This window comes from Callorhinus ursinus, unplaced genomic scaffold (genome assembly GCF_003265705.2).
Source record: "Callorhinus ursinus isolate GAN/ISIS: 27379988/994484 unplaced genomic scaffold, GSC_fseal_2.0 scaffold11, whole genome shotgun sequence".
In the NCBI taxonomy this organism is placed as follows: domain Eukaryota; kingdom Metazoa; phylum Chordata; class Mammalia; order Carnivora; family Otariidae; genus Callorhinus; species Callorhinus ursinus.
The window spans coordinates 16,497,992-16,512,650 of NW_027397073.1; the positions used below are offsets into that span (position 1 = coordinate 16,497,992).

Consider the following 14,659-nt stretch of genomic DNA (forward strand, 5'->3'; position numbering starts at 1 on the left):
TGCTGCTGTTCCCTTTCAGTAATGGGAGTTTCTCCGTCAGATCCACACCAAACAAGTTAATAAATCCAAGCCCAGTTCTCGGTACTGAGAGGTCTTCAGCACAGTTCAGCAACACTAAGAATTTTTTCCAGGAGCTGCAATTTCCAGAGAGCTCTGGAATGAGAAGATTGACCTCAGAGAGAGAGCGTGGGGAGGGGCAAGGAGAAAAACACCTCTGGTGCCTCCAAAACCCAACACCCAGTGAAAAAGAGGCGGCAGCCCGCACTGACTGCAGAGAAACCATTCTTCCCTACGCTGTTGGCAGGGGGTCGAACAGCTTCAACCTTTTGGGAAGGTAATTTGGCAAGAGGCATCAAATTTCAATGTGCACAGCATCCCTTGTCATAGTACCTTCTCTTCTAGAATTTGTACCAAGGGAAACTGGCTAGATCAACAAAATGTACATTCCAAGATTATAATCATCATGCTGCCTATATAGCAAAACCACAAACTAGCCTGCATGCCTAGCAATGGGACATGGTTAGAAAAGATCCGGTCTAAGACATGGAATTCAGTGTAGCCATTTAAAATAGATTACCTCGACACTTCCTGACATGGAAAGGTAGCTGGGATATATTAAGTTAGAAGTGTATGTATCATACAAGTTCATTCTGTAAAAATAAAAAATCTTGTTTGCATGTGATGACAAAGAATAATTCTGGAAGACAGAAATCAAAATTTTAATCGTGAATTTTCTCTAGGCAGTAGGAGCTATGGATGATTTTTGTTGTACTGGCTTTATGTTTATTACTTACTAGTATTTTGTAATCAGATAAACAAATACCATCGTTTTTGAAGGAAAAAAGGGACCATGCTGTCTGTGTTATGGCAGGAGGTTAAGCAAGAGTCAGTCTGTGGGCAGCCATCTGGTTCTGTGGGTGACTGACTGCGGGTCCCTCGGGGAGGCGGTGCTGGGTGCTCACGAGCAGGCAGAGAAGGCTGGTTTCCAGCTCTTGCTCCCAGAGCCTGACCATTCGTGTCTCTCAGTTCAGTCCAGTTCTCTCCTGCTTGGGCTCCTCACCGACAACACCTGAGTGGGAAGCAGTGGGGGCTCTTCCAATCCCACGTTTTCAACTGGCTGCCAAGGGCCAGGCACAGCCCGCTTCCTGTGGTCCGGGTGCAGGGTTAGGCTCGTCACAGGGGAAATCACGGACCGGTCCCCACGAGGCAGGTGCCACTGCCCCCATTTCCTCGCCGAGAGGGAGACTCAGCAGAAGTGGAGAGTGGCTTCCTCCCACCCCACCGTCTCCCCACCAACCTGAATACATACTTCCTCTGTGTGAACACCTGCATCTGGGCCAGTGTCATCATTGTCTTGTGTCTGAACTCAAGGACCCGGGATGAACAACACTAACATGGCGCCTGCACACAGGAGGCGCTCCGTATGTGCTTCTGGAAAAATCCCTATTCTGAGTCTACTGGCCTGAGTACAAAGTTACCCCTCTTCATAAAGACTGTATGTTAGATCAGAGGAACCTCCGAGGAGATGGGACTCATACATCTAGACCCTCTTCCTTGGCAGGTTAAAGCTCTGGATTCACACACATCCCCCAGATCGTTCAACGATGCCTTACGTCGAATGTCCGAGAAGTCTGCTGAGAAACTGTGTGGATCCTATTGAGTTGAGTGGGACTTGGGCAGAGCCAGGTTCCCATACAGGACATGTGCCCCACGAACCCTGCGGGATGAGCCTCAGGGTCCAGGCAGACAGGAGAGCGAGCCACGGGGCCAAGGCATCTGAGTCAACCGCCCTTCTACCTTCTTCACGTTTCCTACAGGTGTCATCTGTCTAGCTCCCTGACCTGGTCTTTGAGGAGCCCGAGCCTCTGCCCCGCCCTGCCCACCTGGAGCCACCCCCACATTAGGCTCTTGGTCCGGTTCTTCCCAGCTTTGGCCAGGATCTTGCCCCCTGTCTGTTGCTCACCTTTCCTCCTAGATCCAGTTTCTGCCTTTTACTCATTTTCTTCCCCTGTGTAGTTTCTCGGCCTTTTTTTTCATTGTTGCCCCTTAAGAGCCCTTTCAGACCCCCTCCCCTGCCCCTCCCCTTTCTTCCCATTAAATCTTCATAAACAGGTCTATCCTAATCCCGAGGCACATACTGTGACCTTTTGGGAGCGCCACAAGCCACCGTGAATAGCTCAGACTTTTTTGTTCTCCAAGAACTAGTTTTTACCCCCTTGGGGGTGATGTCACCCCAGTTCAGAATGTATGCCTTCACCTAACTTATGCCTGGTCCTGAAGAATTTTCCTGCAGGTTGCTGCCCAGGCTCGTAAGAGTCCACACTTCTAGTCTTCAAAACAACCCGATCAGATGCGAAGTTGCTGAACCGGCAATAAAGAATCTCTACTTATTACAGCTCTGAAAGAGTACCTGCTCCTGTGGGTGTGGGTGCGCACGTGCGCCCCAGTGCACACTTTATTCTTGCTGCTCGGCAAAGGACGACTGTTCACATGCTGAAATCTGTTCATCCGAGACATTCACAGGAGGCCCCAGAAACCTGCGGCTCCAAATTCTCACCAACCAGAAAGAAAACACTGCACAATAATGACCACAGCCTGAGTTTCTTTCCTTGAAATGACAGCTACCACCCAACTTCACGGCTTGATGTTTCCAGTTGCGGAATGAAAAACAAAAACAAAAACAAAAAACAAAAACAAAAAAAACCCTGCTAGCTAACAGCCCCTTGGAAGGCCGGCTGCACCTACGGTCCATGTGTATGGTGCCTTCACGCCATTGAAGAAATGACTATGTTCTGGCCCAAGGGAGGCATGCGCTTCCTCTTGGGTTCAAGTAAAAGGCAACGCGGTCAACAGCTGTGCAGAGGGCTGGAGGAGGGGAGAGGCGGGGACATCAGTGGACACCCACGCTGGTTCCACCGCACCCCACTCCCAGGTGCTGTGCAGGTGAGTGCACGGTGGCCAGCAAGACGCATACCCAGTACTGCCGCCACCAGCCTGTGCTTAATGCCCCGCACCGAATCATAGCAGTAAATGCACAGTCATCCATGCTATATGCCACAGGGAGACATGGACGCACTCTGTGAAGTATTATGGCCTGGGGTCAAGGTCGGTTTCCTTTTGAGAAAGGGATTGTCTGAACAGCAGGTGGGAGGCAGTATGTTCCCAAGAGATGGAATGGCATGAGCAAAGGTCCTGAGGCAAGAAGGAACTGGTGTGTTCAGGAAGTCCAATGAGACCAGGCCCAGAGAGCACAAGGGGCAGCTCTGTGATGCAAAAAATGCATCTGGAGACAGAACAGATGGGGCAAGGCCATGCAGGACCTCACGGGGCCAATCGATGATCTGGATCTTTATCTTTCAATGTTTCTGGCAGAGAGATGATGATTTTTAAGTCCTGAAAAGACCAGTCTGCCATTAAAGGAGAACAAGGTGGATATAAAAGCCCAGCTAGGAGTCTATGAGACAGGATGGTAGCTCAGACTTGGGTGTTGGAGGAGTTGGGAAGGGAGAACAGACAGATCTGATAAGTATTTGGGGGTTAAAATGAACAAGGCTTGGGGAGGGACTGGAAATGGGAGATGTGATCACTACGTGGCTGCTTAATTCTCTCTCAACTTCTTCCCAGAATGCAAAAGAGATAACACTAGTTCCCTGTTAATCAGGTCAGCTCTCTAAAAAGGGAAGCGGTAATTTAACAAAGAGGGCACCTAATCATTCTTATTACTCCTCCTGTGAGTCTGTTTTGTTACTGCATTACTCCACCCAGTTCAATCCAAAAGTCAGAAGAACCTACAGCATCAAATGAGGAGGGCTGAGAATTGTTTTTAATGAATAACTGATATGAACTACAATGATCTTTTATTAGATCTTTTAATCAGAACTTTTATTAGAAGTCTACTTAAAAATCCAAACATCATGTGTTTGGGTGTCATTTATTAGGCAGAAACAGTTCCATTTAACTGTCACTAAGGAGGCTTCCCCAGCACATCCGCTTCCAGCTCTGTCTTGCTCACGTCTTCTGAACCGTGGTAAGTCAGTCATATGGTTTTCTATGTGAGTGGATATAAAGGGGTTTTTTTTGTTCTGTTTTGTTTTGTGCAGTCAACACACAAGATCAATTTTAAGTCTTCCTTGGTTCCTTATTTCTACTCCTTCCTCCATGTGTTAGAAATGAAAGGAAGACAGAGTTCCAGGATGATTATCCATGTGTTACCCTTGGACAACTGGCAGCACCCTTAAATAGGTCCAGCTTAAAAAACGAAGTCATTGAATTATTTTGTTTTCTCACACTCAGAGCTTCTGTCACTTACAACAAATTAACAGTTTAAAAAAAAACACAACTAGGCTGGTGCCATTCATTTGCCCGATAAGCATTCAGCAGGTCTCAGCGGCCGCTGAGCGCCAGAAAGACCAAGGCGACTGAGGTCGGCTCACAGCGGACAGTGGGTCTGTAATGACTGGGGGACAGCCTGAGAAGAGTTTTGGGAGAGGGGATGACACGGTGCAGGAACGCGGAGGGCGCTGCACAGACAGGGAGCTCGCCCGGAAGTGTCTCTGCAGACAAGGTTATAGGTACGCTATGGTTGTCAAGGTGAGCAAGTGGAGGGGGGTCAAAAGATCAGGCTGAAGGTGGGCAGTGCCAGGTCATAAGCTATGCTTAAAAAAAAAAAAAAAGTTTCAGTTTATCCTGAAGGTCACAGAAGGGTCAACCAAGAATTTTTAAGTAGACAAACTGCATGTTTGTGTTTGCTTTCTAAGACAGTGAACCCAAGAGGGCAGGCACCTGATTTCCCAGCTTTACCTACACAACTGAGCGCCACAATGTAAAGTGACAGGCATTTCTGACAGCAGAGTACACTTTTAACCCCCTCTGAAGCAACAAGGAAGATCAGTTTCCTTTTCCATATGGCAACCCTTCAAATGGGCTCCATGGTCTCATTCATTTCAAGGTCATGCAGATTTGCTCTGGGACATGGGAACCGTGTCTGGGCTTTTGTGAAAGGACAGGTACCAGGGCTGGATAAATACCGTCAACAGACCTCCCAAAAAGCACCGTGATCACCAGGGACAAATGAATAGAAGGTTTCGGGTTTAAGACAAACACACCCTATGGAACTTTAGGACGGTGATGAGAATTCCCAGCAGGCCACTTTATCTTTGACATAGATCTTTACGATGAATTCAGCCTAATGACAGTGTGTGTGCAAAGCCAGAAGGGAATGCTAGAAAAATCCGAGCCTGCTGAGCCCCACAAGACAACTTTCATCATGACCACAGAACCCTTAAAGGCCCCGCCAAACATCACCTCTCCTGGTCGTGTACTTAAAACCACTACTTAAACACATGATTTTTTGAAGTACTTAAATTCTAAAACCAAGGCCTAACCACTCACGTTCCGATTTGCTTTAAGTGAGAAGGAGATGGGCTTCACACCCCAGAGGCCTTAGAATCTCTAACTTGGCCGGAAAGAGAGGAAGAAGTTAGCTTCCTGGCAGGACAAGGAGGTGCCCATGTAATGAGATGCTAATTAACACCTGAAGCTCTCAGAAGTGATTTTAATTGTCCAGGGGAGTCCTGTCATGCAGCCCTTCTGTGAAGAAGCAAAGACTGTGAAGTCAAAGAGGAAGTCCCGGGGAGGCCCACACGTACCTGTCCAAAGTTTTCTTCATCGATACAGAACATGAGGTCCAGTTCAGTAGGATCATTTTCCAAGATCCATTTCAAAGAGTTGTAATATTCACTATCCTATAGAAATGATAGAGAATTAAGTCTTCCTCCCCAAATACAAACTCATTTGACTTCTCCAAGTCATTAAGCCCTTCTAACGCAATTCCCTTCAGAATGCTCACGGATTACTAGTCACTAATAGGCTTCTTGCTCTGCTCCAAACCTACTCTTCCCCTGTGATTTAAAATACAAATCAAACCAAAAAAATGTTGTGGTAGTCAGGAGGGGACTGGACGTGAATCCCGTCCTCCGTAAAGGGTAGAGGAAACCACCTGCTCTGGATTGGCAGAAGGAACATCAGGTTGACCATGGAGAAATCAGTATACTTCCGATCTTTTTAAGGGTGAAAATACCAGAGGAAAACAGGAAAGACAGAAAATGTTCTACTTAAATACCAATGATTTTATACCCCCTTCCTGTGCTTTTATTGCTCTCTGCAAGTCCTGTAAGCAAACAGGAAGGCTGCGCTGGTGTCAAAGCCAGAACACAAGCCACAGGGGCCTGGGCTCCTCTCTCTGGGGCAAGGCCCAGGGGCTCCACCACTGGGGACACACTGCACAGGCTCTGGGAAGGCAGAAGAGAATGCGTGCACCAGCCGTCAACAGGTGGCATAAAGTTTAGATTTAGAGGAAATTTTTATGTTCCCAGCTCCCTCATTCTATTATAATAGAAACGTAAGTTAAAGGTGGAAGCTTTGAGGCTGCTACTGGGGTTCTGTGTAGCAACTTGCCCACGGGAAAACCAGTTGAGTGGATTCATGTGCACGGTGGGCGTCACCCTCTTCCTTCACAGAGATGATGAGCAGAGCACTGACGAACGCTGGTAAACGAGGCGAATATGGCTCAAACGCCCGACTACCTAAGAGACACCACTGACACCACAGCGAGGCCAAGGGGATGCACGTGCTTTCTCATCAAGTGACAGGACATGAAAGCAGAGTTGCAATACCCCAAGTGGACAAAGAGCTTCCTGATGGCCCTGTGAGCGCGCGGGCACTCGGGCACTCACCCCCACGCTCGGCTGGAGCGGGCTGGTGGGGGGATGGGTAAACTAGCAGAAAACCAGAAGCAGCAGGTACGTTACGAGAAGAGTTGTCACTTTTGTTTTTATAGAAAATCCTTTGGACCCTAAAATGGTCAGCCTAGATAAAACGGGTAAGTTGACTACAATGGGAAAGCCCGAATCATGTTTCAGAGTGTCTTCCAGCATCCTTTTCTGACTGGGTTCATCCCGACCCCGGCACCGAACCGGTCACTTCCGTATCTGGAAGTGCTCTTCCCTTTAGCTACGTTTTGGCCTGAGCTCCTTCCATGTTTTGAGATTAGAAAACAGACGGATAGCTGATGAATCTCTGAACATTCGGATCAGCGGTTTTCGAAGGAAAGTAAGAGCTGCAGTGAGACCCCCAGATGACCCTTGGATTGAGTTTGGTCAAATCAGTTCCAGGGAAGTGAGGTGGCTGAGGCTGGAGTCTACCCACCTCGAGCAGCACGATTCTAGGAAATGTGAACAACGATTTACTTATTAGAATTTAGGGAGCTCAATTAACTTCGTGAACAAGTCAATGTTCCCTGTTGTTCATACTGAATGACAACACCCACAAAACTCACTGCAACTACAACATGATCTCAGCTACCCCTCTGCGAGGCACAGGGGCCCATGATGCCCAGGGGAGTGATATTTACTCACCACAGATTCCATGTCATTCAGAGTTATCTGCTTTCCCAACATCATTTTGTAAAACGGTCTAATGAAGAAACCTGAGAGAGGGAGGAAAAATATGGGTTAGTTCTCAAAGCTGTGATACTGCTGAAATAAAAAATGAAGCTGCCCTCAGGTGGAATGAGAGGCCAGGCCTGGCCTAGGGGAAGGCAGGGCTCAGGCAGGATAGTACAACAGGAAGGGGTCTAAAGGCTTCTAAGGAGGGGGGGAAAAAGTCAGGGCCAAGCGGGAGTCTGCAGCTCAAACAAGGCACATGAACAAGAGGACAAAAGAGCAGTGGAAGCGGAGGGGACAAGACAGACTTGCCAGGGGTGGGCCAGGTTGAGGCCAGGCCGGAGAGGGGACTGGGAAGCACACAGCCAGCAGGGGGCGCTGCAGAGCCAGGCTGCTGCCTGTGGGGCTCCCGTGTCATGGAAAAGCCAGGTGAAAATTTCACCTGCACTTGGGGATCACTGGGCAGTAATGGGGAGAAAACATGGAAGGGGGCAAGTGGGAAACGAGGGAGACCACTCAGAAGGCTGTGCAGGCTTCCAGGGGAGGGGGATGAAGGCCTATGGCGGTGGACTCCACCACCACAGAGGTGGCCCGCAGGGACCCTGACTTGCCTTCCCCAAGGGCAAGTCGGCATCCCTTGGGCGCCACCTCCTCCCAGGGGGCCCTTCTCCCCCTCCTCCTTCACCCTCGCCCCCCTGCCCCATCCAATCTGTCCCGGTGCTCTGCTGCATATTCCCCACCCTGCTGGCTCAATAACCTTCGGGGTCTAGGGAGGTCAAAGGTAGTAAACGGAGGAAACCAGCAGAAGGCAGCGGTGCGCTGACCTGCAGAGCGCACAGGTTCAGCCTACAGGGGGCACTCACATTCTCAGCCCACACCCGGGGGCACTCTGGCTCTTAACTCTGCAACTGCTGAGATACACTGTTGTCCCCCCGTGTGGCAGTCTCCTCCACTCCACGACATGTTCCTGCCCCTTCCCGCTGCTCCCTCCATGGAGCCTGGCTCCAAAGTGATCCCAGCTTCGAAATGCGTAAATCCTACCCCACCCTCGAGGGGAGGTACAGCGTGGTCAACACGCTCCCCGGCCCTCCAGCCAAGCTGCCTTCTCCTCGGCCTGTTCCTTGTGCCTCCTTCTCCTGTCGCTGCGATTCTTCTGCTCGCCACCATGCCCCCGCCCCAAGAGAACAGACGGTTCACTGAGGTCAGGATCCTATCTTCTACTTTCTAGATTTCTCCAAAGCAACTAAGAATGCCTTCTCACTTGGCAGAAGGTAAATAAACAGACCTCTGAGAAAGCTGACATGAATCTGCATAGGCTGAAATAATTTATGGCATGACTCCAAAGTTGCAAATTAAAATATATTTGCACACACCCTGTGTATATGTATATATTTTATATATACATAAATAATGACTGTGGCTTCCTTCTAATCAGAAAAAAAAAAGTTTACTTTCCCAACCAAAAATAAAATATGAAATGAGAGGATCAAATATCAGCTACCAATTACCAGTGAAAATATATTAAAGGGAAAAGTACAGAGGGGACATCGATTAGTTTTTGGAATAGCTGAGGTTCCATAAACACAATTAACATATTTCCCCATAAAACCTCATTTTCTATGGTAGGTAATTACAATTCTAACCCCAAATCTTACTCTCTGCCTTCTATCCTCAACTGTTTCATGCCAAAAATAGGTATTTTTGAAGATTTTATTTATTTTTTGGAGACAGAGAGTGCTCGCTGGGGGAGGGGTCGAGTGAGGAGGACAGACTCCTTGCTGAGCACAGAGCCCTTTGTGGGGCTCAATCTCATGACCCTGAGATCATGACCTGAGCTGAAATCAAGAATCAGACACTTAACCGACTGAGCCACCCAGGCGCCCCCTTCAAAAATATTTCAAATTCAATTTCCTCACTGATGATTTCTGTAATGCCCTCTTATGGGCATTACTTCTGAAGTGACTGAATGCAGAAGAGGTCTTTACTACCAAGAAGCCTATAGATCCAGCCAGGGAGGGAGTCTGACTTCTAACTTTAAGTATACCTTGAAATTCTTCCATCACTTATATGCTCTAAATAATACAGAGATTCTTTTGTGCCATCTGTTTTAGCAGTGATCCCAGGGTCAATCTCTTCGCTGAGTGATAGCATTGCTTTGAAATTACTTACAATCTCTTCACATTCAAAAATAATAATTTGGGGACAAACGGAACAATAGCAGGATATTGGATGGATTAGATCATTTTAATTAACTTTTCAATTAGCTTTTCCATCTGTCACCAAATATACCTCTTGCTAAAAAAAAAAAAGTTATTCTGGAAAACATAGAAAATGTGCAAATACAGAATGCTCTGTGCTTTACAGTGTAAGGTTAAAAAAAAATTTTTTTTTTTAAACTGTGTAGACACTATTGTCTTCAGTGCTCAAATTAGGATGACACCAGGGAAAAGCACCTCTTTTACGGGCAAACCAAAAAACCAATTTATCCAATTACAGAGAATCAGTGAAACTTTTGCATAACATCGTGATGTGAAAGATAGGACACCTAGTAAGGAACCACAAACGGCACTGTCCTACTTTGGTCACTTTGTGTCATTTCAGTTAACTTACCATCCAAAAGTTTCCCATGAAATACTGCCAGACCAGCAACTCTTCCAATAAAAGTGAAATAGGATAAATGGTCTTCATTACAGAGGCCTGAATTGGGGTTGATCTGAAGTGTGTAGTTGTCCCTTTGGGGAGGAAGAGAGAGGTAAAGCGTAATCATACTTTTAAATAAGAAATTCAACAGGTCGACCTGAATTCTCCTTTGCTACCAGTCCTTAGACTTGCACAGTGCACCTGCAAACATTCTGTACCCAATGGAAAAAGGCGTAAAAGCTAGAGAACGTGACTTACTGTTTAGCCTCTTTGTGACCGACTGAGGTCTAACAGAGCAGGTGCACATGCCCTATGTAAGTCACATCACCAGAAACTGTTGATATTTGACTACTTTTGCTCTATAAAAAATGTCAATTGCATATGGTTCAGTCAAGTATTTTGGGAACACGAGAAACATCATGTAACAGAGGGGCCATGTGTCGACTGCCAATGACGTGAATACTACAGGTTTTCTCTGTGAGGATGAGGGTTAATTCCTTTGAAAGACTTGTGGTTTGGAGATTAAAAGTTTTCCCGATGGACCCAACCCTTGGTCTGGCCACCACTCTGCCCTGAAAGGCTCCAAGGGCAATGGGAGTAGCATTTAGCTGTCTCAACAATACAAACCTCAAAATGTTCACGTTTATCTAATCATCCTTCTTTGGTCTCAAGATCTTGAGGATCAGTGGTTTTCAAACTGGGCTCCACAGGGATTCCCTGTGGTGGTGGGGGGGGGGATCTCTCTGGGAATGTGGGTGAGAGATAAGGGTCTTGCCTCCCTACCCTGCCCTCCACTTCAATGGTTTTATCAATTTCACATAGCAGGCTTTCTCATGGTGCTCATGGTGAACAACAACAAACAAAAAAAACAAAATGGGAACTCTTGGCTAAAGCAACCAAGGAGAGCTCCCAGGAGATGATGCGGGAGAACCCATGTCCCTTGACGGCACAGGTGGCCCTTCAGCAAGGTCAATGACTATCCTACTGGGGCCTCAGGTTCAGCCGAAGCCTCTGGAGACTCCAAAGCCTGGAAGGAGCTCCCGACCCTGTGAGTCGTGGCTGTCTGATTCCTGAGAATGCAACTAACTCCGCCTCAGTTTCTGTTTGGTGAAGACAAAATCCCAATACAAGGGAGAATCTGTTTCTTCCCTTACAGACCAATACAGACCAACGGTCCTTTATATCCTAAAGAATGGGTCCTCAAAGTTTGCCATCATTTGCCTCTGAGCAGAACCTCAGAAACTATTCTTGTTCAAAACCTGATGAGTTCCTTTGAATTCTGACACTGACAAATCCTCCTGAATTACCATAACATTACAAATGAAAATTGCCTCTTGTTCCTAACCATAAGTCCCCAGCACATTTTCCACTTCAATTACATGAACCCGAATGACAAGGCAGAGTACATTACTTCACCTTGTAGAGTCGGAACCTGTTCTAGACTTACGGGGGGAGGGGAGTGCTGAAATCAGCAATGTTAATTCATCTCGAATGACTGAGCCGCTCATTCTCCCATTAGGTTTAAATTCATTACTAATTACTCTTTTGGGGGGTGGGGGAGACACATTCTGAGTGCACTCCGCATACTTACGTTGCAGAATACTCAAAAAGCCCATAGTAGGGGTTGAACATCTCTTTGGACAGTAGGAAGAACCACTCTCTGGCCACACCCCCATAGTCAAGACCTTTCTCCGATTCAAACTCGATCCACAGTCTGGCTTTCAGGACGTCTGGTCTTTTCACAGACATGATTCTCCGATAGGACTCTTCAAAGATGTTATTTCTGTGAAGTTTCATTTCAAACCTATTTGGAATATCAGCCTACATGAAAGAAGAAAACAGGCACGTAATCACACAGCAAATACACATCTTACTTTTGAACAGAGAAAAACAACAAAGAGTAGAAATGATGGCAGTCTTCAAATAAATAAGCAGTGACCAAGGGCTCCAACTGAGATTCCCTCCTTCAGGGATTTTATTCACACAGACATCGCGGCCCACTACGTCAGGATAAGATACACAGAGCATGAACCAGCAGCTGTCGGACGGAGCCAGCAACACATGAGGCACAAGAAACTATGTGGAGTAGAAGACAATCATCCTCTCCCTGCCTTTTATAAACAACCGTGAGGCACCTGTCCACCCACTGGCCACTGAAATATAGTCAACTCTCGATACTGCTTCTGTCGAAGAAAGGGATGTCAGTCCAGGTCATCAAAACCCAGAAAACAATTCCCATCTGGCCCAGTTGAGAGCATTCTCAACTCTGGCAGGGTCTCCAGCTGGTAGATGTGATCCATGATGCCTACAAGCTAATTCTGGTGCCATGAGAAGTGGGACCTCGAGGATCATGCCAGGTTGTGGGAAAGCATGGCAAAGGTCACGGTTAAAGAACATGAACATAAACAAGCACTTGAGCGAAGTTGTGAATCACTGCTGCCTGGAAAAAGGAGGACCAGGGTTAGTCTTGCTCTGACAGTGGATTTGCAGTGGGGTTTCCTGGCAGATGACACCCCAGCAGGAGTGCCACGGTATGACAGGCTCCCGTCCACAAAGTCATTCCCAGCTACTGGGGGACATTAGGTTACTCACTAAATAACACTGAGGAATTTTATGTGTGTTTATCAGAGTCACTTTCAAGGCAGTTGTCCAAGAGCTACTTGAATCAGCACGCTGGGAGGGAGAGGATCCAAACGTGGGAGCTCCCGACGCAGAGACTGTCTCATGCACCTGCATGTCCCCAGTGCCTTGCCCATTGCAGAGGCCCAGAAAAGAGGCATCAGCCAAGGGCACGGAGTGGGAGAGACCACGATGGAGCCCGGGCAGACTGGGGTGAGGGGAGTTGTGCCCAGTACTCTCCTCTTCCCAAGGGGAGGAAGCCAAGAAACAGTGGCCGGTGCAGAAACCATGAGTGTGCACATTGAAGGGAAAACTGGTAAAACCTGCACCAGAGAGGTGACGTCAGACAGGAAGACAGAAGACACGGTGCTGAAGATCCGGGGAGGATGTGCCAGGAGAAAATGTAATACTGTGATTTAAAATGCGGCCTGTAAAAACCTCACAAGGTTTCCCACTGAGAATTTTAATCTGAAAATTATACTCGTTCTTAACATGCCAAATATATTTGGCAAATTGTATTTGTGTTATAATTATAATTAAAACTATACTTTTGAATTGGGAGGGAAGGATGGGAACATTTTTCTGAGTAGAGTCTAGGTTTTATGATGACGACCGCAGGGTTCTCCACATTTTTTGACTAGGTCCTAAATTATTTTATATCCCACTAAAATCATTTCTATCTTGTTATTATTACATGAGAAATTACCATTCAGGTTGATTTGATATGTAATACTAAGTTAGTCTTCACTTACCAGGTCTCTTAAAAAGAAAATTCAGATTGAAGATCCAGGTGGATCAAAGTGCAATGGGAAAAGTAAGGGAATATTTTTAGTAACACATAAAGGTAAACACACAAGTTGTTCTCACTGAAGTAACTTTGGCAACTTACAGATGACTAAAACAGCATTTTTGGAAGACATGTTACTCACAGGTTTCTTTAATTTCTTCCTAAAGTAGTCATATTTCTGTTTAAATTCTCTGGAGTAAGGAACAGCCTGGAAGATAAATTTGTAAATTAGATAAACAATACACTTGAAATTTTATGTATACTGAGCCAACATTCACAGAATTTCACGAATCATAAACCTTAAAATTCTCACTCTCCATAATATTATCACTGAAATTTATCATAGTACACGGGAAAGTTCTAGAAATGATTGAGGCTAATCGGCACTGTATGGGGGGGGGGCTTTCACCCCGGAAAACAACTGTACTGATATTCAAGAAATCATTTTTAAGGGATATGCCACATAAACCAAATATACTGTCCATGTGACTTTTGTCTAAATGGGAGTTAGGGTGTAACCTTTTTGTTGTTGTTGTTGTTGTTGTTGTAAGTTTAGATAAAAGTTACTGGCTATGATTCTTTAACACAAAACCCAAAATGACCTATGTGGTCATTTTGAAAAGACTCTTCATGCTTTTAAAAACCATGGGGAGGAAATAAAATAACAAGGCCAGTGAACTGATACTCTTATCAAGGAATATACAATCAGGTAGATAGCATTCTGGAAACATCTTCGATGTAGGAGTCAGAAGGTTTGCCTCTTACTAGTTAGTAGTCTTGGGCAGGGATTTCTTTAAATCTGGAATGGCTTATCTAGGAAGCAGAGTGATGGTACCAAAGGTGTGGGTTCAGTAACTGAGTTAGCTTTCATTACCCAAAAGTTCTGGAATCTCTCCCAGAGAAGTAATAACCTTTTAATGTAGTCATTTATATTCTTAACTTGCTATGTTGTAAAGTAGCTTACAATATCTGAGAGCCGGAGCCCTGACTTCAGGCTACTGAAAAGGCTTCTAATTTTTTTAATGAAGCAGAGAAGATTGGCTTTTGCACACACATGGACATAACTGGGACAGCCTCATACTCAGAAAAACTTGTTGCTTTTTCACAAATAGTATGAATTTGGGCAAGAACAGTTCTGCTGATATCATTTTGGGCTAAGCTAACAAAATAC

General features: G+C 46.1%; 1 protein-coding gene across 10 annotated transcripts in view; it reads right to left on the reverse strand.

The window, feature by feature from the left end:
* Positions 1 to 14,659, reverse strand: part of NEDD4L (NEDD4 like E3 ubiquitin protein ligase) — a 328,121-nt gene that overhangs the window by 13,240 nt on the left and 300,222 nt on the right. For all 10 annotated transcript variants that reach the window (XM_025886468.2, XM_073898119.1, XM_025886469.2 and 7 more), the window contains 5 exons: positions 13,631 to 13,696; positions 11,674 to 11,903; positions 10,053 to 10,174; positions 7,416 to 7,486; positions 5,649 to 5,744 (listed from right to left, as the gene is read on the reverse strand). In XM_025886468.2, the coding sequence (XP_025742253.1) occupies positions 5,649 to 5,744; positions 7,416 to 7,486; positions 10,053 to 10,174; positions 11,674 to 11,903; positions 13,631 to 13,696 (585 nt within the window). The remainder of the gene's footprint in view (positions 1 to 5,648; positions 5,745 to 7,415; positions 7,487 to 10,052; positions 10,175 to 11,673; positions 11,904 to 13,630; positions 13,697 to 14,659) is intronic.